Source organism: Netta rufina (genome assembly GCF_964035555.1).
Source record: "Netta rufina genome assembly, chromosome: Z".
NCBI classification, from domain to species: Eukaryota; Metazoa; Chordata; class Aves; order Anseriformes; family Anatidae; genus Netta; species Netta rufina.
This window is the reverse complement of record NC_140126.1, coordinates 39,838,511-39,866,328: the sequence shown is the minus strand read 5'-3', so window position 1 is coordinate 39,866,328 and position 27,818 is coordinate 39,838,511. Positions and strand designations below refer to the sequence as shown.

The window sequence follows — 27,818 nt, the reverse complement described above, 5'->3', positions numbered from 1 at the left end:
GGTTGGGAAAAGAAAAGACTGCCAAGACCATCTGGTCGAACCATCACCCTACTCCCAATGTCACCCACTAAACCATGTCCCTGAGCACCACTTCCAGCCTTTCCTTGAGCACCTCCAGTTCTGCACCTAGGCAGAACGCCTTCCTTGCATGGTGTTGTCCATTCAGCTGAGAGCTGCTGCATTACTACAGTAAAATCTCGATTGTGGAGGATGCAATATAAGACATGTATTTTAATTTGCAGATTTCTACACTGTTGTGGTCATGTGTTTTTGTTAATTCTTATTTTTTTATTTTTTTTATTTTTTTGAAGTTGTAGGGCTAGGAAACAGCTGCTAAGGGATGAAGTCTCCACCTCTTCTCGTGGCCGCGCTCCTGGCTTGCATCATCGTTTTGGGTTTCAATTACTGGGTTGCAAGCTCTCGCAATGTGGATCTGCAGGTAATGTTCCTGTTGGTCTGCACGTGGTCTTGCATGTGTGTGGTTAGTAAAGGTAGTACACAGCAAGAAGAATGCTTCCTCTGCATATGGTGAACTAGGAACTTTGACTTGCTTTAGGGATTTACACAAATGTTACAGCTGATGCTCATCAGTGGAGGGAGACGGGGAAATGGGAGGAATGCCTGTCTGTTGGTAAGGGGGACCCAAAACCTGAAGACCTACATATGGTGCCTGTAACTTCTGCACACGTGGCATTCAGCTGGTTTGTTCTGTTTCAGTTTGTAGATGTGGCATCCTGTTGTTTTTCTTTTTTTTTTTTTTTTTTTTTTTTCCTCAGAGCACATTGCAACTTGGCTCTGAGTGGGCCTCTGTAATTTGCTCATCTCCATAAATTATTTTCCTATATGGCTGTTCAGGTGACTCCTGTTTTTTAGTATAAAGTAAGATTGACCTCTTTTGATAGATGTTAGACGAATAAGGATGCACACACACTTTCCCACCAAGGACAGAAATCTAGCTTGTTCAGAAATGGCATTGAGAAATCTGAATTTGTATTTGTTAGAAATCGTTCCTAAAGAAGGCACACAGCTCACATGGAAATAATTACTCTGCTGTGTTGTAGTGGAGACTGTGTTTTCTGTGTTTGTTGAGCTTGGGTTTGTTATCCTTACTGGACTCCACATTCTGAAGTTGAGAATTCAACTCCTCACTCCCTTCCCTTTCTCCTTTCTTTTTTCTTTCTTTTTCTTTAACAATCAGCAATAGCAAAAACCTGAAAATTTAAAGTCTGGTGATTAAACATGGCTTATGAGAGCTCTTCCCAAGTTTTTCTGTTAAGTTATTATAAAAGACATTTAGATGTTGAACTTAGCAATATGGTTTAGTGGAGGACTTGTTAGTGTTAGGTCAGAGGTTGGACTCAATGATCTTGAGGTCTCTTCCAACCTAGAAATTCTGTGAAATTCTGTGAAATTATTTTCTTTTTAATTGAACTGAATTTTAACACTGAGTTGATGGCTGTTGGAACTGCATTGCTGTTCCACCCCGCAGCTGACACGCTTCAAGCAGGGCACGTCTTGGGCCATGCAGTTGAGGGAACGTCTTAGTTTTCCTGTGGTGACAGGGTATGATGTCATTTCTTCTGGAAACTTGGTCATCTCTCCTCTTTCCTGTAGCGAGGGGCCTGAGGATGGTGTCTACCAGCTGTCTGTAGCTGCAACAGTAATACTGAGGCTTTGCTGCATGATCATGGGGCAGCTGGTAGGAAAATGAGCCAGCATACCAGCTTATCTTGGTCTCAGTAAAGTACAGACATAAAATCCCGTTTACTGTTACTGATTTACTGTATCATCTTGTACGCTTTCCCCAAAGAACACGACTGAAAATACTTTCACTTCTGCACAGTCATGCACTCCGACAAAAATAAAAGCACATCCAAAGCTATGAATGGAGCTTTTAAAACACTCATAAAACAGTCATATAACCCATTCATTTGTTGGCAAGACTTTGCTGCTATTATGACTAACACGGAAAAAGTGCTTTTTCTTCTTTCTTCCAGCCAAACTACAAGTTTTTTTTATCTTTTTTTTCTTTTTTTTTTCCCTCCTCCTCTCCATTCTCTTGCAGTGGCAGTGAAGTGGAGTAGGCAGGCAGTAATATGCAGCATTCTGTGATGTAAGATTTAATCCATCTCCTGTCAGTCTTGGCAGATGCACAGTTCTTACTATATTCATTTCTTTTTATCTACCAAGAATCCCCAGGTCTTTATGACTGGGTAAATCCTGTCTAATTTTGTGTGTGTGTGTGGGGGGGTCTTCATATTCTTCCTTACTGCCCATAAGCCATTTAATGCACAAAGTTTAGAAAGAATGTCCTGTGAACCTAAATGAATCCTTTAAAAGAAATAGACCTTGACAGCACCTGGCTTAATTCCTTTACCTCATTTGTGTGTGCAGTATTTGATGGTCTTGAATTTTCATCTTGTAACTGCTTTTTGAGCAGTCAAGAACAATAATTTTCTGTTTATAAATGAGCATTGTATCTTCGTGTAACATCTGTATACCAGTTATTTAAGTGTACGTTGGATGGTGCTGTCCTCCATCCATTTTGTCCATGGTCTTAAGTGAAAATTGTTGGTGATTTGGGAGATGATTTTTTCCCACTGAGTAAGTTTAGGTTCAACACTAGAAACTGCAGTGATGTCAGAATGGGCATTTTGAGAAATGTTTTGACCTTGTACCCTTGTACTTCAGAAGGATTGTAAACATATTTTTTAATGTGTTTCTTTTGTTTTTGTTTTGGTGTGGCTTTTGTTTGTGCTTTTATTTTTTTTTTTTTTAACCATAAGCACTTAGACAGCTTTGTATTTATTTGATGATCTTTGACTGAAATTTTGTTGGCTGCTACAGAATATGAGTTACCAATAATTTATGTAAGGCTGTTGTGTGTGTGTGTATGTGTGCTTACAGGTGGCTGACAGGTATCACCAACTGAGGAAATGTTTTGATGACATTAGTATTGTTTGTCTGTTGTATTCTCTGAAGTTAGGTATTCTGTGAAAGAATAGAAGAGAAGTCCAGTAAAAAGGAAAGTGGGTTTACTCATTACCTATTCCAGTTCTGCCTATGTGAAGTTTGAAAGCATGATCCTTTTGAAACAGTCTCAGAGGGGAAACATTTCTCTTTGTCTTTTGCTAATGTGCTCCTCCTCAGAGTCGGATCATTGGGTTGGAAAGCAAAGTCCGCAGAGCAGCAGCAGAGAGAGGCGCCGTGGAGCTCAAAAAGAATGAATTCCAGGGAGAGCTGGAGAAGCAGAGAGAGCAGATTGATAAAATCCAGTCCTTGCATAGCTTCCAGATGGAAAATGCCAACAGAGCACATCAGGAAGAGAAGGTAGGCCCCGTTCTAGCCACACTTTACAGTGAGACTGTGATTTGCCATCATGCTCTCTGTAATAGTGTAAGGTTGCTCAAATGTGCAAGCTAATGGGGGTATGGTCAACATTTGTGTGTCAAAATGTTTAATGTAAATTATCATAATGTTTAGAAAATGGACGTTGAATCCACATTATTAATGATTTTAAACTAATCATAGAATCATAGAATATCCCAAGTTGGAAGGGACCTGTAAGGATCATTGAGTCCAACTCCTAGCAGCACACAGGTCTATCCAAAAATTCAGACCTATGACTAAGAGCACAGTCCAAACGCTTCTTGAACTTTGACAGGCACCACACTGGTGCAGAGACTGCTTCCCTGGGGAGCCTGTTCCAGCATGCGACCACCCTCTCAGTGAAGAACCTCTTCCTGATGTCTAGCCTAAAAAGGAGTTAGGAGGAAATCTGTTACTCAGAGGGTGGTGAGGCCCTGGCACAGGCTGCCCAGAGAAGCTGTGGATGCCCCATCCCTGGAGGTGCTCAAGGCCAGGCTGGATGGGGCTTTGGGCAGCCTGGGCTGGTGGGAGGTGTCCCTGCCCATGGAGGGGGGTTGGAATTGGGTGAGCTTGAAGGTCCCTTCCAACCCAAACGTTCTGTGATTGTGATTATAGCCCTCAGATTGGTAAAGACTTCATCAGCAGACTGCAATGGAGAAAACTTAACGGAAATTTCTTGTGGGGAAGAAAAAGAAAGAAACATACAGAATAAGACAAAATCTAGATTTTTTTTTTTTTTTACTGCTGCATTTCATCAGCTTTTGAATATGAAGTATTAAAGCTGCAACTGATAGCACTTCAGAGTAGTACCTCTACTGTCTCCGTAAGCCATCAATAGAGCTACCCTGGGTTGCCCTCCAATTTTCTTACCTGTACACTAATGTTTTAAAACTCGAGGAAAACAAGAAACTGCACCAAGAGATACATTTGTGTTTCCTTCCTTAGCAGGCATAATGGTTGATGTTTATTTCTAAATGCATTGCACATTTTGTGGTGTCCTCAGCCTGCCAAATATAATAGAAGTGGGAGACACCAGAAGGGTTAGAACAGCCTTTAGTGTTGATGCTCTTGACAGTGCAGTGTTGCAAGAGGCTTGAAAGTCCTTTGTGAAGAAGGTAAACATACATACTTAAATAACAGCAAGTATGGTTACCACTAACCATTTTATTTTGTATTTTCTTTGTGTTACAGACACCGCCTTAGATGTGTCAGTAAACCATTAATATAACTTTCTCACTGTTGCCAGGAGTATTTAGCTGAGAGTAGTCAGAGGACCACCTGAGCACATTTTTCCAGCCCATCCAGATCCCTCTGGGTGGTATCCTTTCCCTCTGCTGTACCAATTACACCACACAGCTCGGTGTCATCCACATACTTGCTGAGGATGCACTCCGGCCCATCATCATCATGCATATTATTAATTTCACAGAATATTTAATTTCACAGAATTTCTAGGTTGGAAGAGACCTCAAGGTCATCGAGTCCAACCTCCAACCTAACGCTAACAGCCCTCCACTAAACCATATCCCTAAGCTCTACATCTAAACGTCTTTTGAAGACTTCCAGGGATGGTGACTCCACCACTTCCCTGGGCAGCCTGTTCCAATGTCTAACAACCCTTTCAGTGAAGAAATTCTTCCTAACATCTAACCTAAAACTCCCCTGGCTCAACTTAAGCCCATTCCCCCTCGTCCTGTCACCAGGCACGTGGGAGAATAGACCAACCCCCACCTCGCTACAGCCTCCCTTGAGGTACCTATAGAGAGCGATAAGGTCACCCCTGAGCCTCCTCTTCTCCAGGCTGAACAAGCCCAGCTCCCTCAGCCGCTCCTCGTAGGACTTGTTCTCCAGGCCCCTCACCAGCTTCGTCGCCCTTCTCTGCACCCGCTCAAGCACCTCGATGTCCTTCTTGTAGCGAGGGGCCCAAAACTGAACACAGTACTCGAGGTGCGGCCTCACCAGAGCTGAGTACAGGGGGATGATCACCTCCCTCGCCCTGCTGGTCACGCTGTTCCTGATACAAGCCAGGATGCCGTTGGCCTTCTTGGCCACCTGAGCACACTGCTGGCTCATATTCAGCTGACTATCCACCATCACTCCCAGATCCTTCTCTGCCTGGCAGCTCTCCAACCATTCCTCTCCCAGTCTGTAGCTCTGCTTGGGGTTATTGCGCCCCAGGTGCAGGACCCGGCACTTGGCCTTGTTGAACTTCATGCAGTTGACCTCAGCCCATCGGTGCAGCCTATCCAGATCCTCCTGCAGAGCTTTCCTACCCTCAAGCAGATCGACACACGCACCTAACTTGGTGTCATCTGCAAACTTACTGAGGGTGCACTCGATGCCCTCGTCCAGATCATCGATGAAGATATTAAAGAGGACCGGCCCCAGCACCGAGCCCTGGGGGACGCCACTAGTGACTGGCCTCCAACTGGACTTGGCTCCATTCACCACGACTCTTTGGGCCCGGCTATCCAGCCAGTTTCTAACCCAGCGAAGCGTGCGCCAGTCCAAGCCAAGAGCAGACAGTTTCTTGAGGAGAATGCTGTGGGAGACGGTGTCAAAAGCCTTGCTGAAGTCAAGGTAGACCACATCCACAGCCTTTCCCTCATCCACCCAGCGCGTCACTCTGTCATAGAAGGAGATCAGGTTCGTCAGGCATGACCTGCCTTTCATAAAGCCATGCTGACTGGGCCTGATCGCCTGCTTCCCCTGCAATTGCTGCATGATGACTCTCAGGAGGATCTGCTCCATGAGCTTTCCTGGCACTGAGGTCAAACTGACAGGCCTGTAGTTTCCCGGGTCTGCCCTCCGGCCCTTCTTGTAGATGGGCGTCACGTTTGCTAGCCGCCAGTCGATTGGAACCTCCCCTGATAGCCAGGACTGTTGATAAATGATGGAAAGCGGCTTGGCCAGCTCCTCTGCCAGTTCCCTCAGTACCCTTGGGTGGATCCCATCCGGCCCCATCGACTTGTGCACATCCAAGTGCCGTAGCAGGTCACCAACCAGTTCTTCATGGATAATGAGGGCCACATCCTGCTCCCCATCGCCTTCCACCAGCTCAGGGTACTGAGTATCCAGAGAACATCCGGTATTGCCGCTAAAGACTGAGGCAAAGAAGGCATTGAGCACCTCCGCCTTTTCCTCATCTCTTGTAACTAAGTTTCCCCCCGCATCCAGTAAAGGATGGAGATTCTCCTTAGTCCTCCTTTTTGTGTTGATGTATTTATAGAAACGTTTTTTGTTATCTTTAACGGCAGTAGCCAGATTGAGCTCCAGATGAGCTTTGGCCTTCCTAATTTTGTCCCTGCACAGCCTCGCTACTTCTTTAAAGTCCTCCTTAGTGGCCTGCCCACTTTTCCAAAGCTTATAAACCCTCTTTTTCCTCCTAAGATCAAGCCACAATTCTCTGTTGAGCCAGGCCGGTCTTCTTCCCCGCCAGCTCGTCTTTGGGCACGTGGGGACAGACCGTTCCTGCGCCATTAAGACTTCCCTCTTGAAGAGCGCCCAGCCTTCCTGGACCCCTCTGCCCTTCAGAACCACCTCCCAAGGGACTCCACCAACCAGTGTCCTGAGCAGCTCAAAGTCAGCCCTTCGAAAGTCCAATACAGCGGTTTTACTGGTCCCCTTCCTGGCCTCACCAAGAATAGTGAACTCCACCATTGCGTGGTCACTCTGCCCAAGACAGCTCCCGACGATCACGTCCTCCACCAGTCCTTCTCTGTTTGTGAAGAGAAGGTCTAGCGGGGCACCACCCCTGGTAGGTTCACTAACCAGCTGCGTCAGGAAGCTATCTTCCACGCTCTCCAGAAACCTCCTAGACTGCTTTCTCAGGGCTGTGTTGTGCTTCCAGGATATGTCAGGGAAGTTGAAGTCCCCCACGAGTACAAGAGCTGATGATTTAGCAACCTCTGTCAGCTGCCTGTAGAATTCCTCATCCGTCTCCTCATCCTGGTTCGGCGGTCTATAGCAGACCCCGACCAGGACACTAGCCTTGTTGTCCCTGCCGATCCTAACCCAAAGGGACTCGACCTTGTCATTCCCAACCTCGAGTTCTACAACCTCGAAAGACTCTCTAATATAGAGAGCCACACCACCACCCCTTCTATGCTGCCTGTCCCTTCTATAGAGCTTATAGCCAGGCATTGCAGCACTCCAGTCATGAGACTGGTCCCACCACGTCTCCGTGATGGCAACCAAGTCGTAGCCTGCCTGCCGCACGATGGCTTCCAGCTCCTCCTGTTTGTTACCCATGCTGCGTGCATTGGTGTAGATGCACTTCAGCTGGGCCATAGCCTTATCCTCCAGCCTAGCCATTGTTCCCCCTGGCACAGCCCCAACAATCCTAGCCTCAGCCCCATCCCCCTTCCTACCTAGTTTAAAGCCCTCTCAATGAGCCCTGCCAGTTCCTGGCCCAGGATCCTTTTTCCCCTAAAAGATAGGGACCCGTCTGCGGCCATCAGGCCAGGTGCTGAGTAAAGTGCCCCATGATCAAAAAACCCAAGATTTCTGCGTTGGCACCAGTCCCGGAGCCACGTGTTTAACAGGTGAGCTTTCCGTGTCCTCTCTGAACTCCTCCCTGCCACCATAGGGATGGATGAGGATGTTAATATCAGCACCTTTAGTAACACCACTTGTTACTGGTTTCCATGTGGACTCTGAGGCATTTACTGCACTTTGGATGCAGCTGTCCAACAAATTCCTTATCCACACTCTAGATCATCTGCCAAATCTGTACCTTTCCAGTTCAAAGATAAGAATGTTACGGGACACTGTGTCAAAGGCTTTGCAGAAGTCTGGGTAGCTGACATTAGTTACCCTTCCCTTCTCCACTGATGTAATTCTTCTGTTGTAGAAGCACACCAGGTTAGTTAGGCACGATTTGCTCTTGGTGCAACTGTGTTGGCACCTTTTAGTCAACTAGTTGGGCCTCGACATGTTTCCACATGGCTGCTAGCAGGATCTGCTCCATGATCTTGCTGGGAATTGAAGTGCAGCTAACTGGTTGGTAGTTTGCAGAGTCTTTCTTTTTACTCCTCTTAAAAATAGGGCTGACATTTCTTTCTTTTTTTTTTTTTTTCCCAGTCACTGGGAACTTTACCTGACTGCCACGACTTCTCAGAGATGATAGGGAGTGGCTTGGCAAGTAGGTCCTCCAGTTCCTCTGTACCTTGGAAAGCACCTTGTCAAGTTGCATGGACTTGGGCACATTCAGATCCCTCAGATGGTCTCTAACCCAGTCTTCTCCTATAAGGGGAGGAAGGGGAGGAACTTCATTCACCCAAGCCCTGTCTTGACATTTGGGGACCTGGGAGATTTGACAAGATTGATCACCAGTGGAAACAGAGGCAAAGACCTGTTGAGTACTTCAGCTTTTTCCATGTCAGTCATCACTAGATCTTTTGACGTGTCAGGAAGGGTACATTTTCCTTGTTCCTCCTGTTCTGACCAATGTACCTGCAGAAGCCCTTCATGTTATTTTTCACATTGCTCACCTGGTTCAGTTCCATCTGTGCCTTGGCTTTCCTAATCATATCTCTACATGCTCGGGCAACATTCCTATATTGTTTCCAAGATGTGTGTCCCTGCTTCCAGTGCCTATGCATTTCCTTCTTGCTCTTCAGTTCAGCCAGGAGGTGTTTATGCAGCCATGCTAGTCTCATGCCTTCTTTGACTAGTTACTTGCACTTGGGGATCAAGAACTCTTGTGTTTGAAGAAAAATATCCTTGAAGAGCTGCCAACGCTTTTCTGCTTCAGTGACTCTAAGGGCGGTTTCCCACGGGATTGCATTCACCATTTCCTTAAACAGGTGAAGTTTTTTTTTCCTGAAGTTAAAGGTCTTAACTTTGCTCTTTGCCCAGACCACATTCTTTGAGATCATGAAGTCTGTCAGGGCATGAGCACTGCAACCCAGGCTGCCAGCTATCCTGACCTCTCTCCTACTCCCTCTCCCAATTATATTATCTGTGTTAGTGAGCAACAGGTCTAGTAAAGCTATTCCTCTGCTTCCTCTGTAACCTGGACTAAGGAACTGTCCGCTGGGAGTCTCTGATTGCTGTCCTGCTTTTCCAGCAGGTGTCAGGCTGGTTGATGTTCCCCAGCAGGACCCCGACCTGTGAGCATAATGCTGCCTGCAGTTGAGGAAAGAGCAATTCATCAGTGTTTTTCTCTTGATCAGGAGGCAGTGAACACCTAACGTGAGGTTTCCTTTGTTGGCTTGGCCTCTAATTCTCACCCATATTTCTATCAACCTGCTTGGAATAATCTGTAAAGTTTGCGGTTGAGAACCCAGGAGCTGTCACTGTAGAAAACATTAGATAAAGGTGGTGCAATGGAATTATTTTCTCTCTTCTTCTGGAAAACAGCAAGTCTCAGGAGGTGAAGTGCTAGAACGAGCATGTGTGTGTCCGCGCACCACTTCATGGCAAGCTTAGAATTTGCTCTTGTTGTGACACATGAGCAAACATCCCACGCAGATATTGCTTGTTTTCCAACTCTGCAACATAAGAGGAGGGAGAAGTGTTTTACTGGAAAACTTGTCAGAAGATGTCATCAACCAAGTTGGCATGAATTTATCCACCGTAAATTAGAAGCACCCTCAGTGTGGCAATGGTGGTTGAAGAGAAGAAAAGCTTCCTTCTCCTTGCTAAGGACCTTAATCTGAAGAAGCTCTTCACATCAGTGGTTATTTAACAACAGGATGTAGAATATGTGAAAAGACTATTTCTGAGCTTTTTTGTGTGTTTATCTATATATAGGTATATATAAATGTGTGTTGTATATGCACCTGTGCATACATAAATATTTGCATACACACACAAGCGCATACCCTCGTTTTTGGCTCCATGGATTCCTGAGGAACAAGTAGTAAATTCACCCTTTCTGGTTATACAAACCTCAGTCCTTGAACTGAGCTTTATTCACCTCCCTGGGGATTAACAGCAGGTATTTACCTTTTCCAGGAGGGATGAATGCAAGTCCAAACCCTGAGTCACTCAGCTCTATTTCCAAGTAATACAAACTGTCTAAACATAACTAGATGGATGTTTGAATGATAAACAGGATTTTGTTTTAATTTTCGTTGTTGTTCTTAAATAAGAAGAGTGAAAGTGCAGATGTGTACAAGTGAACGGCCTATCTCAAAAAAAAAAAACTACTCTTTTTCAGGGAGAATTCATAGGGCATCTGGATATAGAAAAAAATCTGTACAGAGGCAAGCCTTCACAATCTGGACTCCTCACAAAAGCAACTCTTAGATAAGATTTGAGACCCAGATTAATTGCAGTTCGTCTCTGGTCACTGCATCGTATTACTCTGCTGATTATATGGATAAGGATGTAGTGATACACTGATAATATGACAAGGATAATTAAGCCACTGAGTTAGTTTTGTTCCAAACTTGTGCACCAGTAAGATACTCTGCAAGTTAAAATCATTGTTGGAGGCACTGTGACAGCCTCTGAGAGTTACCTCTGCCTGCTTTTCTGGTTACATTGCCCCCGTGCTACTTCAAGAGCAAAGGCAGGGAAGGTGGGAGGTTGTTGGAGCCTGGAATACCCCATGGGCTCACCATCCCATGAGGCAATGTAATCCTGGGTAATTGCTGCCAGAATTTTTCTCCTACATCTGAGTACGTCTAAAACGTTTCTATAACCAGTCTGCTTTTAAAAAAAATCTGTTTGAACTTCTGAGGATTAATGTAGATTTAGCCAATCCATTCTGGAAATCTATACAAAAATAGACTGAAGAGATCAGGAGAGCTTACATGGACTCTCAGTAACAACAAATAAGGAATCGGGAGTGTGAAAGGGCTGTTTGTAGTCCATAAACAATTTTCTAATGCAGAACAATATGCAGTATGGTTGCTTCTCAGGACTTGTAGTTTCTGGGATGTACGCACCCACAGCAGTCTTTTTGAGGAGTATAGCAACAGAACAGCATGTGTAACCTGTTTTTAGTTTTAACTCTTAGAAAGTACTTTTGCAATTTTCTTTTCCTTTGGATTTCTGTGATGCTTCCCCATCCCATATCCTGTTTCACTGAGGAAGAGCAACAAGCGTTGTGAAAAATCTGTCACTATGGCTCGTTTAACACTGGCCACAGCTGCTCTCATCCTCCCCTCTGGGAAAATCTCAGTTCCTGGTGCAGCATTCTGAGGCAAAGCACCTGTTGGTGTGCTGAGAGTGACTCTGCTGAAACAGAGTGACGGTGGGCAGGGTTAGGGAAGAGTTAGGGAAGAAAAACCTGATGTGAATAGGAAGAGTTTTGCCTCTGTTTTTGAAAGAAACTGGGTCACATCTTCTAGTTCTGGAAGTTTTCATGAAAAGCAGGCACTGCTTTGCCCCCCGCTTTACTTGCTGCTGTGTGGTGTTTCTGAATTAGCGAGAGAAATCAGTCTGCTTACGCATAACTGGTACAGCACATACCTAGAGAGCATCTCATTTTAAATTGTGTTTCAATATTGTGAAGAAAAAATGGATGGGCTGGGACTGGCTGAACTGTAGGCACCCCGAAAGTGAAAATATGAGTATGTGCAGCTTAAAATCACTGATGCTGTGTCTGACCTTTTTGTCCTTGTGAGTGCAAAGCTCCCTTTTCACTGGTTTTAGTTCTGAAACAAATATTTACTCTTCTCAGCTACTTCACTGTTTTGTTCCTTTTTCCATCAGGAATCTCATTACGTGCCTGGATATGCTAAGTTTGGTTGTTGTTGGAAAACATGCTTCGGTTCAGGGTGCTGGGGCTAGCGTGTTTCTGATAAAAAGCTATATGATAAACAGCCAGTGCTGAAGGGGCTCGTGTAGTAGGCCTCCCAGGAGTATGTTTATTGCAACTGCTGTGTAAGGCAATAATCTGATGAAATGCTCGTGTGTAGTTCAGAGCCATGTGCTCAAAACGTACGCTTTGAATAGTTTATTTCAGTGCTTCCATGCATGCATTTCTGTCTGTTTCTATTATTTTTTTTTAAGTAACAATACCTTTAATGTTTGTGCTTCTTTAGTAGAATATGGCTTATGTAGACATGTTCACTGGTGAATAATCTCTCTCTCAGTTGTCACTAAGACATTTGCTGTCCGGCTGTGGCAAGATTTTTCCATGATTTGCTGCTGGCAGCGTGGCTTTCCGTCTGGTTTCTGAGGGCCTGCTGTCCACCCTGGGAACCCCCAAACTGGAGACTGACCTTCCCTGTCTGGTAGTCGCGAGGTCCTCTGTGCAAGGCGTGCATGCAAGTACAACAGGCTGGTTCTGTCTAACAGGGCTACTGCCACAGTCAGAGATCGGACTTTGATATGGCAAAATACCAAGTATCCTGGAGCTGAATAATCACGGCTAGGGATTGTAGGTATTGTTCTGTGGGCTCAATGAGATTTAAAATGTATTTTTTTTTCCTGGCTCTGAGTTCAGGCTGGTGTTTGCTGACTGTTCCCCTGCAGTTTGAAAAATGAAATGGTATCTGCCTAATTCACAGCTATGAAGCAAAGATTAGCTAATGTTTGCGTGGCAGGAGGAAGAATGGAAAGCCCGAAGCTATTGATACAGTCAGACAGAAAACTGGCAGTTGAAACGCTGCCCTGTAAATTATTAAACAGCATTTCTGCTCAAGTTAAACAGGTGAATAGATTTCCATGATTTCTTCCTGTACTCTTACCCTCAAATTCAGGAAGGAAGGCGTGGCATTGCCAAAAGGAAGTATTACTTGGTTTGGATTTATGCAGTCCAAACGAGTAAGATATGCGTTTATTTCTTAATGTTTCAAGGAGACTTTTTCGTTTTTCTGCACATCAGCTAATCACAGTTATTGCTGTCCTAAAATGTCCTTGAAAATGTCTGCCTCTTCATCAGGACATGAATGGCTACTGCTTTGAACTGGGACTTCTTAAAGGGTGGACAAAAGACAAATCCACGCCTCTGCTATGTTACCTCATTTGGATTGATTGGACCCTGTCCTCCATCAGTTAGTACTTGTTGCTGCAGTCTTCAAGAAAATGGGCACTGACTGGCAGCATTGACTGGCATGGCACGGGCAGGCAGGCTGAATGTAGGCACTTCTTTTCCCTTGAAGTGCTGTGGGTGTGGGCATGCATCAGTAACTGAGCAGCAGCTTTGGGAAACATGAGGCTTGATGTACCCTGACCACAGACTCCTGCAGAATATAGGGTTTTCCTGGGAAAACTGAAGAAGTAGAAAATTGCAATGAAACGTAAGAGGTGTGCTCCTGAGACTGGATCATTGGTGAAGGATCAGTGGATCTCATCTTTAAGACTCCTGGACCAGGCTTTCTGAATGTTAAATATGAGTTATGTTGATATTTGGCTCAGAGGAATTGTTTTCATGCTAGTTCAGTGAATATTGAGGTGTTTTGGGGCATTTGTATTTGTGTTGGGAGAGGGCGAGTGAGGGGAGAAAGGGGCGCATCGTGTTGATATGTTGACTGCTTCTTCAGAGTGAGAGAGTGAGCGCAAAGCGAGGGAACGGAGGAACATTATGCAGTGCTTTCTTATCAGAGCAGGAGTGGATAATTAGAAATGTGATACAAGGCACAGGCTTCAAGATGCTTTGGCAGAGTTCACTTATGCTTTCTGTTAAAGGAGTTTCTGCAGCAGGAGTTAATAGCAAGTTACACTACAAGGTATTCTCTGTCATGGAATAACATTAAACCAGCGTGAAGCAGCAAACAATTTTAGCAGTGGGCTCTGTAAATTCCTCCTACTTCTGTTTGTGATATCTGTGCAGTGATAGCTGGTTTTTTCTGTATGTATACTGGGAAATCTGGGTTAAAATAAGTGCTTGTTGTTTGTAATAATAAATCTCTAGAACAGCTAATAAAGCTTCTGTGTTAGGCTGTAATTCAGCACTCGCAAATTAAAAATCCTGCTTTAAGTGCTTTGGTGGTTGTTGTTTATAACCTTAATGGTAACACAGGCCCTTTGCAATTAAAACATCGTTTTCTGTTTTGTGCCTTCCAGGCAGTGCTGATAAACAACATCACAACAAATGAACGATTAATCCAGAGTCTAAAAGGTATGATATAATACCCCCTGTATCACCCTCATATTGGTCTTTAAGGCTTGTCTTAAGACTTTAAGTCTTCTAGGAATGCTGCTTCCTTCAAGCTGTGGGGAGGGTGCAGGAGCTGCTGTGACTTTGATCCTGCATCCGCACACTTCCAGTTCAGCGATCTGTCAGTCTGCATGTGCCTCAACACCAGAGGGATTTCACAGAAGCATAGGGTGGTATGGATTGGGAGGGATCTTAAAGATCATCTAATTCCAACCAGTTTCAAGAGTGGGCAGGCTCACCTCCCACCAGACCAGGCTGCTCAAAGCCCCGTCCAACCTGGCCTTAAACGCTTCCAGGGATGGGGCATCCACGGCTTTGCTGGGAAACCTGTGCCAGTGCTTCACCACCCTCTCAGTAAAGAATTTATTTTGAATATCTAATGTAAATCAACCTTCTTTAAGTATAAAGCCATTACTCCTTGTCCTCTCACTCCACCCCTTGACAAGGAGTCCCTCCCCAGCTTTCCTGTAGGCCCCCTTTAGGCACTGGCAGGCAGCTATAAAGTCTCCCCAGAGCCTTCTCTTCTCCAGGCTGAACAACCCCAACTCCCTCAGCCTGTCTTCATAGGAGAGGTGCTCCAGCCCTCCGATCATCCTTGTGGCCCTCCTCTGGGCCTGCTCTAACAGGTCCATGTCCTTCTTGTGCTGGAGGCCCCAGAGCTGAATGCAGTGCTCCAGTTGGGGTCTCACGAGAGCAGAGCAGAGGGGGACAATCACCTCCCTCACCCTGCTGGCCACGCTGCTTTTGGTGCAGCCCAGGATGTGGTTGGGTTTCTGGTGTGCAAGTGCACCTTGCTAGCTCACGTTGAGCTTCTCATCAGCCAACAGCCCCAGGTCCCTGACCTCAGGGCTGCTCTCAATCCGTTCCACCCTTTACTTGTCGATGTAGTACTTAATGTAGGACTCCTGACCCCGAACGGCTAATGATATAAAAATGATAAGAAATAAAACTAGCTCCTGTGTATATTGTTAATATACCTTTCATTCCACTTTTTATAGCATGTTTGCATTGCTCTCTGAGGTGTTCGGGTCATAGGTTTTAGCACCAAGAGAATTATGAAATTCTTACAATAAACATGAAAATGTAGTCTAATTCCTTTCAGTTCATGTTTGTGCTCCAAAACATTGTTAGCAAATTATGCCTCAGATGTCTGGAGAGCTCATCATAGGTTCTATAAACAGGCGAATAAATGTATTGCCAGTTCTCCTGATGTCCTCTCACGAAGCTTTCTATCAGAATGTATTTATAATGCTAGAGCATGATGGTGATTCTTCTAACATTAAAAAAAAAAAAAAGATGAATCTTGTATTCCTCAAAACCAGAGGAATCTAATAGTAAAATGTATGTTACTCAGGGAAGAATTGGAAACTTGGTCTTCTGATAGCTAATTAACATGAAAGCTATTTCATACTATGGTCCGATTAGTCTTTCATAGACCTGAATGCTTTCTGGGCTGAAATCTAGCAGAACAAGGGTTTGCAAACAAGCTATAGAGTATTCCTAATGAAGTAAAGGAGGTCAAAATGTTAACAAAAGCTTTGTGACATGTATGTTCAGCTGAAAGGCTGTTTAATCATACCCAGCCCAGTGCGTCCTTGATGAATCAGTTTAGCAATTGTCAATGCATCTGTATGCAAAATGTAATGAACATAAGAGGAGGATCGAGCTAGTGCACTTACTGACAGACCTGTTGTGTGATATTTATGTTGTAATATACCCAGGAATATATGTACTTGTGTATTTTAATACATACTTTAATCCTGTTATGATCAGACGACTTGAAAGAGTTACAGACAGAATATGGAAAACTACAGATAGATGTTTACCAGTTTCAGAAGAACCAGACTAACCTTCAGAGAAAGTTCTCCTATGACCTGTAAGTATGCTCTTTCTAAATAATGGCTTCTGGAGTTGTAAGTGATTCAGTTACAACCCTGAGTATTCTTGTGATAGCTGTGTCACTGTCAGTAAATGTGCAGTTTTAAGCACCTGACACATCTAAAATTGCTCATGGTCGATCTCGGAGAAAAACATAGTCCTTGCAATGCCCAGCATCTCAGTATGCACGGATTACTCACACACTTCATGTTCCTTCCAGTGCAGGAAGAGAAAGGTAGCAATATTCTGATGTAAGAGCTGGGGAAAATGGGAACACAAAATGGCTAGACAGTCCAACAGCTACATTTTAGCCAGATTTTTTAGGAATTCTGACTAAAAGCTCAATGTGCTAATCAAAGAACCTGAATTTTGCAGGCCAAGCTTGAAGACTTGAAGTACCTTTTTTTAATTACTTTTTTTGTTTGTTCTTCACTTCCCTGAATTAAGAGTTAAGGATTTGTATTACCACATTTGGGATGTTTACTGAGTGTCAGTTGGTTATGTAGTGTTTCTTTTTCTAACAAAAGTAAAAGGAAGTTGGAGATTTAAGTTTGTGCTAGCCTTTTATTAATCTGCATTGAATTTACAAGTCAATCAAAATATTTTTCCCCTTGAAGTTTATTGCATGCCACAGCTATGACATAGCTGGGACTGCTGGACCTTTGTTGATGGTTTTTGCTAGCTGGAGAAGAGTATCTCTCTTCTAGTGTCCTCCTTGGAAGGCTGTGGTCATCAAGAATAAATGGGTCTGTACGTGTATGTGCTGTACAGTCGTGTTCCACGTGAGTGGTAAATCCTTGAACTACTGGATTGATAAGCATGTGCAGGAAAGTGATACAAAGTAAATGTGGTAAGCCTGATGTCTGAAAACTCACGCTTATTGCCCCTCTCTTGTGAAATATTTTCAAGTACATCTTGTTTAGCGGAAGAAGATCAGATCCGGAGGAAACATCTCAAGGATCACAACAGGCTCAAGGTGAAGGGATAAACAAGTTACAGTGATGAAACTGTACTACTTAGCTGGGTTATTGCGGGTCAGGGAAGGGGCAGAGACAGGAATGGTAATTCAGCCCACCATTAGATGAAAAGGAACTAAGCTGCTAACTTGCCTGCCTTCTGTCAGTCCTGAGGCAGGTGGTAATCCACAAGAGCAGTTGTTACCTCAGTCAAGAAGCTACACTTTCTTCGCTAGCTTTGCTGAATAATATTTAGATGTTCATTTTTGATGACCATGAGAGTGGCCGGCTACGCGACTGCAAGCAGCAGACCCTTAATGTCATGACAGAGGAGGCACTGGTAGCACTGTGTAACTGTTAGCTTTATATATAAAATACTAAACGCTGTCCTCTTTAAGAAATACCCATGTTGGAACTCATCATAGCTACCAAAGAACTCCTTTCTGTAGCATTTTGTTGTCTTACAGCACTGCGCCTTGGTGGAGTATTGAGAAAGGGTGTGTTTGGTTTGCTAGCAGTAGTTTGCATCTGTTTCAGATTTGACCTAGTACTTTGCTGTTTCGTCCTGTATCTAAAACCCAAATACGTGTTTCTGTTATCATAACAGAAAATTTTCAGGGATCAAAACTGTTTTTGACTTAAGTGAAATGGACTGATTAGTCAAAGACAAGAAAATCCATACAGCTTGTTAAGCTGGTATAGCAAAAGCAATTTAATTTCTTAAAGTGGAACTTGGACCACCTGCACCTTGGGTTTGTCTCTAGGGGATAGGTTAGCATCCTCTTTTTTTCCTATGGACTTCTCAAATATAAGCCCAAGTAATAGAACCAAGAAGATTTAAAAAAAATAAAAATAAAAAAAAAAAGGAATGGAATGAATAATGTTACCAAACAACATTTTAGAAGAGTTATTTTATGGATGTGGATGAAAGTTCATGACTACTCACTTGTTTGTGTTTTCTCCAGGTCACAGTGTATCAACCAGATGAAAGAATTAAAAGAACAATGTGAAGAAAGGATAAATGAGATCACAAAAAAAGGCAGTGATGTATCACAAGTCAGAGAAAATAAAGACTTCCCAGAAGATTCCAAAAAAAGTGGCCAGGTATGGTGGACGTAGTTTCTTATAAATCTTTTTCTAAGTAATTCTTAAGTGGTTCTCCTCCTTTCTGCTATCTTCAGCTAACATTAGCCCATTAAGTTTTGTACTGCTCTGATTCACGCCTGTTGAATGTTTCTGATTTATGTGAAATTGAGAGATTCTGGATGCAGAACAAGGCAGAGGCTGCAGGAGACCTTGCTGTTCCCCAAATCACTGTCTCTCTGAGTGGGGCAGGACTCGAGAGCTGCTAACGAGGGTGGTATTTTCAAGAATATCTGTGCTGCTGAGCTTTGGTCCTTTTGACTTTGTCAAAGGACTTTACAAAGCTTTGTGTGTTGAAGTTGGATGAGGATACATGATGAGAATAAACGTACGGTGAATCACTTCAGAGTACCAGCAAGCCTCGAATATGACACTGTAGTCCATAGGTCTCCACTAGCGACTCTGGGGTTCGTCAGTAGGTGTAAAGTGCCACGATTTTCCACATGAACACAAATTTCAGGCTTTTGCAGTGGGAATGAGGGGGAGAGCAAATGTTTCAGCCGTTTGCTTTTGGTTATTCTGAATCAAAAAGGCACAAAAAACGTTGCTGTATGTACTTTGAGCAGTATCAGTGCAGGCTTGCCAAAGGAGGTGGCTGTGTGCCCACCCAGTCTTTCCTCCTGGGATGCAGAGGGTGGGAAAAATGCTAAGAAAAAGAAATCTCAGATGGTCATGTTGTCTTGGCATGTGAATTACTGATGCTTCTTCAGTGATGTGGGGTTAGATCAGGGATAGGACTTGAGCAGTTAAGCTTGCTGCAAACAGCCCTGGAAACAGGTAGTGAAACTCCTGGTTGAAAAGGCAGCTAATTTATTGGGATGTACAACAATTTATTTGGATGTCTCCTTTCATCAGGAGTACAGGCACCTGTGGCAGATGTTACATTTGTATGTGTGGCTGCATTTGGGCCTTTTTACCATATATGAGTGGCCAACTCTCATTGCAAAGGCAAGAGAGTTTAGATGTAGTATCTGCCTTTTACTCCTTGCCTAGGAAAAAAGCCACTTGGAGGAACAATTTGGTGACTTAGTAAGTGGAAAGGGTAAAGCATTGAGAGCTGAACCTGAGTTTTGCAAATTGCTAGAAACGATTGGGAGAAAATGGCTGAAACATCTTCCCATTGACCCCCGGGGTTCAGATAATCGTTCCAGCCTCTGTTCTGCTCTCCTCAAACTCTTTATGTGAAAAGGGAGAACTGCTGAAGCTGTGACCTTTTATCCTGGGAACCTGTGTTATTTGAAAGAGCTGCAAAAAGAATGAAGCGTTAGAGACAGTAAATGCTAGCCATTTACCCCTTTAGAAGAAAGTGAAAGCTCCTGTTTGTCTAACTCGGTAATTTTTATCAACAGTGCCAGGTAAGTGAGTAAATAACAAACCCATCATTTGGACACACCAGGGAAACCTTGTACAGCAAATGCATCCTATTTGATTGGAAGATGGAAAACACAAACCATTTGGAAAGTTGATAAGGGGAAGAGCATACTGAAGAGGTGATCAACGCAATTTCCAGTGATGCCTTGCAGCAGATTTTCATTAACATTGCTTGTACCAGATGTGGTTTGTGTACCAGTTCCAGCCTGGCACCTGGGAAGCTCGGCTAAAGCCCCTCTACAACACACCTACAGCCTTCTTCAGCAAGTCCTGTAGCTGAAAGGCAGTCATTGCTCAAAGCAGGCAGCACTTTACTAGTCCTCCTTTCAATCTACAGATGGGTTGGTGCCAGCTGAGATAACCACTGATACAGCTGCAGCCAGAAGAGATTCTGTTTTCTGATGTTCCCTAATGTCTGTGATAGTGCCTTCTATGTCAAGCTGCAACTTTCACAGTAATTTGTTTGCCCAGGGATTGCAACTTTTGCTTGTACAGAGGATGAGTTATTTATTGCCATGAAAGTTTTTAACCCAAGTTTTTAGCTGGAATAATTCCTGTTTTTACAGAGCACAGTGGCTGAGCTACTGTGGTTTCCTATTTTTCATGCAGAGTTGGAAGGTGTACGTGCTTATGTCCTGGAAAGATCAGGGTTAAAATAGAGAAAGAAGATGGAATTTGCACTATTGGTTAGTTAATAAATACACAGATATTCTAACAGCTCTGTCTTTTAAGGACTGATGTATACTTCTCGGTTGAAAGATATGTAATGTCTGTATTAATTTCTCTCTAATGTGTTTAAATTATTATTTTTTTAGCAAGAAAACCAACCTCTTCAACTTAAATTTTTTCAGCACACACACTTCTTTTATTTAACTCTATCATTAAAAATTACAGAGTTAGATATTTAAGGTAACGTAAATTAAGGGCTCTTATGTGTCTAATTAAGAGCAGAATTGCAGCTGTTAAGTTCAGGCTCCATATTTTTATGGAAGTATTTGTGCCCCAGCCTAAAGTGGAAAACAGATTTTTGTTCAGTGTCTGGTGGAGCTGCTTAATTATGTATAAAAAAGAAGCATGTATAAATACAGCATTTTTGGATTTTAATGACTAGAAGGAAGACAGGGTTCTATTGCAGTAAATTTACCCAATCTTCTGTGGTATGAATAGCTTCTCAAGCTTTCATAAGAGTTAGTGTTAGATTATTTATTGTTGATGTTGGACTTTATGGTGTTGACCCAACATGGTCTTTAGTTCTGCTTGGCCTCGACTGAGCTTAAACATTTTCAGAATAGCCAAGTAATCGTGTCCTGCAAATCCTCTGCAACTCCACTATCTTGATTATTTAAAGGCTTCTTTCTGCAGATGTTTTCCAAATGACCATATGAAGACTTGGCAACCTAATATTTTATTGGCATGCTTAGGACAATAGGTAGCTGCAGTTTATCAACAATCCTAACAGGAAGCTCTTTGTCTGCTGTATGACTTTCCACATCATGGGGTTTCTTACTCAATTGCGTAGTCAGGTGTAAAAATGTTTGTCTCTGAATATCTGTACACTTGTTCTCTCCAGATCTTTAAAAAGATAAATATGCAAGACAAACAGTTTCATTACAGACATTTTTTTTTCTTTTTTTTTTTTTTTTAATGCTGGAATGTTGCAAGATGGCCTCTGGACACATTTTACGCACCTGTTTGTGTGAACTGAATTTGAGTTGACATAGCTCTTGGCCAGTTAAATGCTAATATGAGTAAAAGCAGCACAGAAAATTTTGACTCTTGAGTTAGAAGATCTTCAAGACAGTGTACAATTAATCTTAAAGCCATGTACAATTAATCTAAGCCATTAATCTTAAAGCAGATCATATGGGTCAGACTCTGAGACCGGTCCAGTACCAGCATTAAATAATCCTTAATTCAAAACTCTTCCTTAAGTGAGCTTCCTCCAGTTAAATAGATACTGTTGTCTACTTGGTTGATTTGTGTGTTTTGTTTTGTTTTCTTTTTCTTCTTTGAAGCCTGCATTCAACATAGTTTTAGTCCAGTTCTGTACAGCCTTGATTAACTGAACTCTGATTATGCACGAACTCGGTTTGCCTGTCCCTGTCCTAGCAGTAGCTAATGCCATCTGCTCTTACTGCTCTGCTGCCCCTGGTGAGGTAGCAGGGCAGCAGTGGAGAAACGTGCAGGACTACAGTTCTGTGGCCCTCACTGTGTAACAGGTAGTGTTTCCAGCCAAGAACAGTAATCTCGGTTTTAATTAAATTAATGGTGTCGTAAGTTCCTGTGATGTGTTGTGTGCTGTTTATATATAGAAACATCAGTGCATAATCAGGATTGTAACTCCATCAACAGCAGAAAAAATTCTGAGTGTTTAGATTTATTTTTTTTATCTCTACTGAAAATTGAATGGATTCTGATCTAATTGTAGCTTCCAAGTCCAGGAACAGATGTTAAGACCAATATCTGTCTGTGTGTATTCACTTTATAGGCAGATAGTCAGCTGCCAGCCTTGAAGCAATCTGAGTTCACGCAGACTGACTCAGAACAGCCAAAAGACAATGATGTACCAAAAGAAGAACTTACGGTAAAGAAGACAGACCCTCTGCAGGCTCAAGGTGAGATAGAAATCACTGGTATCTTAGGAACTTGAGTGAGAAAGCTTGTAATTTAATGGCACACTTAAAAAATGTTTTTGCATACATGATTAAGATGGAAAAGTGACACTGGTAGGCTGAATTATAATCAATTTTCCTTTAGCTGTAGGAGGGTATAACTAGTATCTGTTCAAGTATTTTTATTACAATCATTCCTACTAGTTCAGTTATATCGAAATTGATGTGTTGCATGTAAAGGAAAATAAAAAGAGTTATCATTCTACCATTGTCATATCGCTCACGTACTGTTGAGAAAATACCTTGCTTTTGGATGCAAAGACTTTTAAGCATGTTTTAAATTTGCTAGTTTTAGTAAGTGATACATCTACGCTGCTGCTCTTCTGTACGGAATGGCTGAAAGTTAGGCTTTAAACAAATGCATGCCTGTGCTTTCCATGTGTTGTCAACGAGCAAAATGCAAGTAATGGAAATGATATGCAGGAGATCAGATTAGATAACCTAGTGGTTGCTTATTGCATTAAACCCTCAAAAACTATTAATTTGAATGGATGTGCCCTTGTGCATCAGTCTCAGAGAACTGTGTGTGAGAAATCCAATTTCCTATTTAATTATTCTTTCATGCTATCTTAAATTACAATCCTGGGAGTAATTTTAGAGCAATTCAAGACAACGTCTCCATATAATTTATGTGGGTAAATTTTGTCCTGGTGTTTTTTAGTTAAAAATACAAATACACAGGAAAAGCGATGCGGTAATGTCTGCTGGAAGCAACAGCCTACCTCCGTTTCCTCTGTGAAGGCTGTAAGAACAGCCATCATTTAGCTGAAAACCTGCCCATGTAACTACTTCGTCCTGAGATGCTTTTGCACACCTAGTCTGTTTTATTGCCAATAATGAAACGCAACACACAGAAACCCGATGTTGCGTAGCAAATTGCAATTTTTATTTAAACTGCTCTATTTCACCTGCCAAACTTTTTTTAACCCCACATGTGAGCATTCTAAGTAGGCAGCAATGTGAATATGATTGCAGTAGACAATGTCACTAGACTTTACAAGTCTCATCTTTTAGCTGTCCCCAGTCTGAAAAGCATGGGTTGTCTTCTGTCTTTCTCTTTGGATCTGATATGACTGAGAGAAAAACAAGAATTAAATGTAAAAAACGAAGCAGTGTTTATTAAAGGTTTTTAACTTTTGCTGCCACTGAAAGATGCTATTTTTTTACTCAATCATTTTTATTGTTTACAGAAAGAATAAGTGACCTAGCTGCCATCGGAAAACAGGACCCTAAAGCAGAAGAGGAGAAACTTTCTGGTGAACTGAAACACCCACAGGATTCAGTCAAGGCTGCTGCAGAGAAAGACCTGCACCCGGCTGAAGATGAGAAGCATGTAGCTGGGCAGGATGCATTAATGCCAGCCGCAGAGCAGGATGACACTGAGGAGGTGGAGAGGGAGCAGCTCCTAAATTTTGACGATAAGCAGAGTGCATCACCCTCTGGAAAGGCTGGTTGGTAGCGTTTTGTGTGTTGCAAGTAAAGGGATAAAAGTGCAGAATGGAGCATGGTTTCTGAAATAGTGATGGCAGCTGGCTGGACTTAGTATAAGGTGTTTTAAAGGTTAGCATGAGCGGTAAAAGGTTAGTTAACCCCCAGCACTCTTCTACAGCCAGAGAGTGAAGATGGAGGCTTCTGTTCGTGCAGCAGGAGCTACCAGGCTGGGTTCTGCTGCACCACTGTCACAGCCTTTCTGTCTATCTCTCCATCATCTGCACACAGCATCTGGGGATGTTAGTCCCAGAAACTTCGTGGTATTGAGGCTGTGTGAAAACATAACGCTTTTGAAAAGGATGAGACATGTTGCCCATCCAGAGCATTGATGAGTAGAGATGCTGCTTATTAATGTTTTGCACAAAGTCATCTTAAAATGTTGATGTGTAAACGCTAGTTACCCGTGTTTGAAAATACACTAACACGAGTAAAAGTCCACCTGAGACTTAAGGTATCTGAAATTTATTATCGTGAGTCTGCAAAACTGAAGATTGGAAGTTGTCAGCAGAGGTGACATTTTTTGCCATCTACCATATGTGACTGTGAAACAGTGTCTGTCTCCACGGTGCTGAGACATTTGATGTCTTTCAAAACCTGGCCAGGATCTAGTCATCCCCCTGTCTTGAGGAACTCAGTCTTAGGTAGACTTCAATTCGTGCATGCAGCATGGTGTTCCCAGTACTATCAGCACTTTTATGATTATCAGCACTTTTTCACAGAACAAAATAGTATTTTCTGATGCAGTTGAAGCTTACGGCATTCATGCAGGCTCAGTTCCTTGCTTCTCCTGAGCTTATCCCAGCCTGTCTTGTGTGTCTATCTTTCCACCTGGAGTATCTATCCGAAGGACCTTGCTACGATCTCTTCTGAATGTGGAAATCCTTCACCCTTCCTCGTGTGATGCAGTACTGAATCGGTGGCCCAGACAGTAAACAAGCAGCCTGATGGACTGCAGGAAATGCTGTCTATGCTTTTCAACCCAGTGAATGCATTCATACAATGCATTATGTTGTGATGTTACCACAGTGGACTTGGCAGGGATAAATGATCTCATCTGCATTGCAGAAGTCGTATTTTTCCAACTGCATCAAAAAGATGCTGGCCAGAGCAGGCAGTTCTCCAAAGAGATGTGACTATACACGTTAGCTGTTTCCATTTTAACTCAAGTAGCAATCAGGTGCAAAAATCATCCAAATATTAGTGCAAGAAAAAACTCTGTGGTGCAGCCTGCGAAAGGTCACAGTTTCAGTGAGAGCAAGACCAGCACAGTATTCTTCAGGCTTGATAGCTTAGCAAAAATACCATACCTTATGGTGTAGGTGCCTTGCAGCCAAAGGATCATCAAGCAGAAATGGCTTTCTTTTATGTTCTCCCAGCATCCTGTCAGCTAAAGCTTCTTTCAAAACCTGGAGACCTTTAGGCCTATTACTGCAGATGTTTTGGTCTGAACATGGACAATCGTAGGCTGAAAGTTTTCAAGCCTCCTTCTAAATCAGCTGCTGTTTAGATAGTTTGGCTTTTCTTTCTCCTTGAGAACTAGAGACTCTTTATCTTAGCTGGGGTATGCTTATACCTCTATGCCATTATGTTTTTTACTGGCTGGCAAACTGGAAAATAAAGGTCGGACTTTAGCAGTCAAAATAATTTACTTCTGAGCAATCTGTATTAAGAAATCTTCATCTTGAGCAAATTTTACTACACTAAGTTGTGTGGAGCAGAATGATTCAGGACAGAGCGAAGACAGTCTTTTACAGAAAACCGCTTTTGTGTCAAGTTAGCACATAGTGAAGTACTCTTTTTATGCTGTGTTCAGAGCTTTCTGATTGGTGGACAAGCCAAAACAAGAAGGGGGGATCTGACGTATGTGGTAGCAGTGGTGCTAATACATTTAAAAGCAACTCCATCACATTTTCAGTGTCATCTTCAGCTTTTACTGTTTCTTTGGCTGTCATGTACTGTGTTCTGAAATTGCTTAATGCTTTTTCTTTGTCCATCTGAATGCATTGCCAAATTTTATTCCAAATCCCAAAAGATAATTATCTTGCTCGTTGTACAAGATTTACAGCAAAGGTTTTCCATTCAGTATTAAAACGTACTCTTTAAACAGCAGTTAACTCAACAGCAAAATAAATTCTGTGCTAGGTATTTGCAGTAACTGTATCTTGTGCAGCATAGAACTCATTTAATGTAATGTTTTTCCAGACAATCAGGCACAGGACGCATTGAAGGACAAGGACGTTGACTACAATGTAGATGAGAATGAGGCTGAATCAGAAACGGATAAGCAAGCAGCACTTGCAGGCATTGCAAATGGTAAGTAGGAAAAAAAGAATGTTTTAATTCAAGCTGAAAATGTTACCATGATTTTCTGAATGTTACCCTGTAGCAGATACAGCTACTTTTTTTCTTTTTTCTCTGAGCTTTCCCTAATTTTGAATGTGACCTATTTTCTGTGTAGCATTACCAAAACTATTTCTTAATGTGTGTTGGGGAGTGGGAGTATCTGTAGCTTTACTCTGCCGTGCAGTACTAACAGTCCTTTCAGAACTTTCTAGATGAAGAACTATCACTTCTGAGCCTTAAAGAGATTTCTGTGTCTTTTTCTTTTTTCCTAATTAGTTCAAAACTCTGACGAAAATATGAAGAACCACTTATATGACCAAACTGAGAAACGAGAGAGGTTGTGAACAAGGGAAGTTGATGATGCGACTTCGTCACCTCTTCCTTTAAATGCAGCAAGGATGAGAGCAAAGTGATTTAAGAATGTTTGATTATCTTCTCAAGACTTCGATAAGGGCCCAAATGAAGGAATATTTTGTTGCAAAGTGTTATTACTGTTTCAGTGATAAAAAAAATCGTTAAATCTCTCAAGGCTTGTTTTAAAGCATCTTGACCTCTGCTATGACTCTTTCCTTCCTACTGATTATAAAATTGAGACCAGCAAGCAATAACTGTAGTAACTTTGAAGTCAGGTCACTTGTACAGTGACTACAGTCATGCTACAATCACAGTGTGCATGGATTGGTGGTACATGGGAAAGAATCCTTGGGCAAGGACAGATTTTTTTCCCTTGATTAATGCAGTAGAGAAATCCCCAACCTAGGCTTAAAAGGGGAGGGTAACCAAACTTGCCTTGACAAAACGTGAAAGATGAAAAACGGCCCATGCATGCTGCAGTCTGCCCTTATGCCAACTCTGACACCATTTTATTGCAGTGTAGGTAGACTCAGCACAACTGTAGTTCCTAAATATTGTGCAGTATGATAGTTTCCTTGGTCTCACAAACGAAACGCCTAGCTTACATGATCTGTACTAGAAATGAATCACTGTCTTGGTTGTGTTCTTAGCTTTAAGTTTAAAGTAGATTCTGATAATAGTATCTTAAGAGATTAGCAGGAAAGTTTCTTGAAAGCCTTGCTGGACACCTGTTCACAAAATCAGAAGTGCAGTTTGGTTCAATTACCACTAATTTCCACAGAATTCAGTCAGGCAGACTGCTGAGAGGCCTTCTGAAATGTTGTGCCACGTCTACCCTTTATCTAGCCACTATCTTCTAAAGAGTAGAAAGGCAAACACTTGCCTTACAGAACAGCAGATTCAGCTGTTCAAAAGGTGAATAATCTTCTCTGCTGGACTTGTGAAGGCAGCAAACCAGACTATGCATTTTCCAGACATTTCACTCTCTCTCACAGATGAAGCTGTAGTTGTTGTGAAGTTCTGTGTTATACACAATGTATCACGTTGTTTATGTGCTGTAGTCTTTGTCTTTTCTGCATCTTTTTGAATGTAAACTAAAAACTAGTTTACTTCGGATAGCCTAAGGATAGCCTAAACGTACCCATCGCTGCCACTGAAACAACCTCCAACTTCAGTCTTACC

At 42.6% G+C, this 27,818-nt stretch overlaps 1 protein-coding gene across 1 annotated transcript; it reads left to right on the top strand.

The window, feature by feature from the left end:
• Positions 1 to 310: 310 nt before the first annotated feature.
• On the top strand, positions 311 to 27,216 carry GOLM1 (golgi membrane protein 1). Its single transcript, XM_084305045.1, has 9 exons — positions 311 to 439; positions 3,151 to 3,330; positions 14,335 to 14,389; positions 16,202 to 16,304; positions 18,228 to 18,366; positions 22,265 to 22,391; positions 23,639 to 23,899; positions 26,142 to 26,252; positions 26,559 to 27,216. Exons 1-9 carry the CDS (start codon positions 341 to 343, stop codon positions 26,624 to 26,626), a joined length of 1,143 nt encoding a protein of 380 aa, XP_084161171.1. The 5' UTR covers positions 311 to 340; the 3' UTR covers positions 26,627 to 27,216.
• Positions 27,217 to 27,818: the final 602 nt, after the last annotated feature.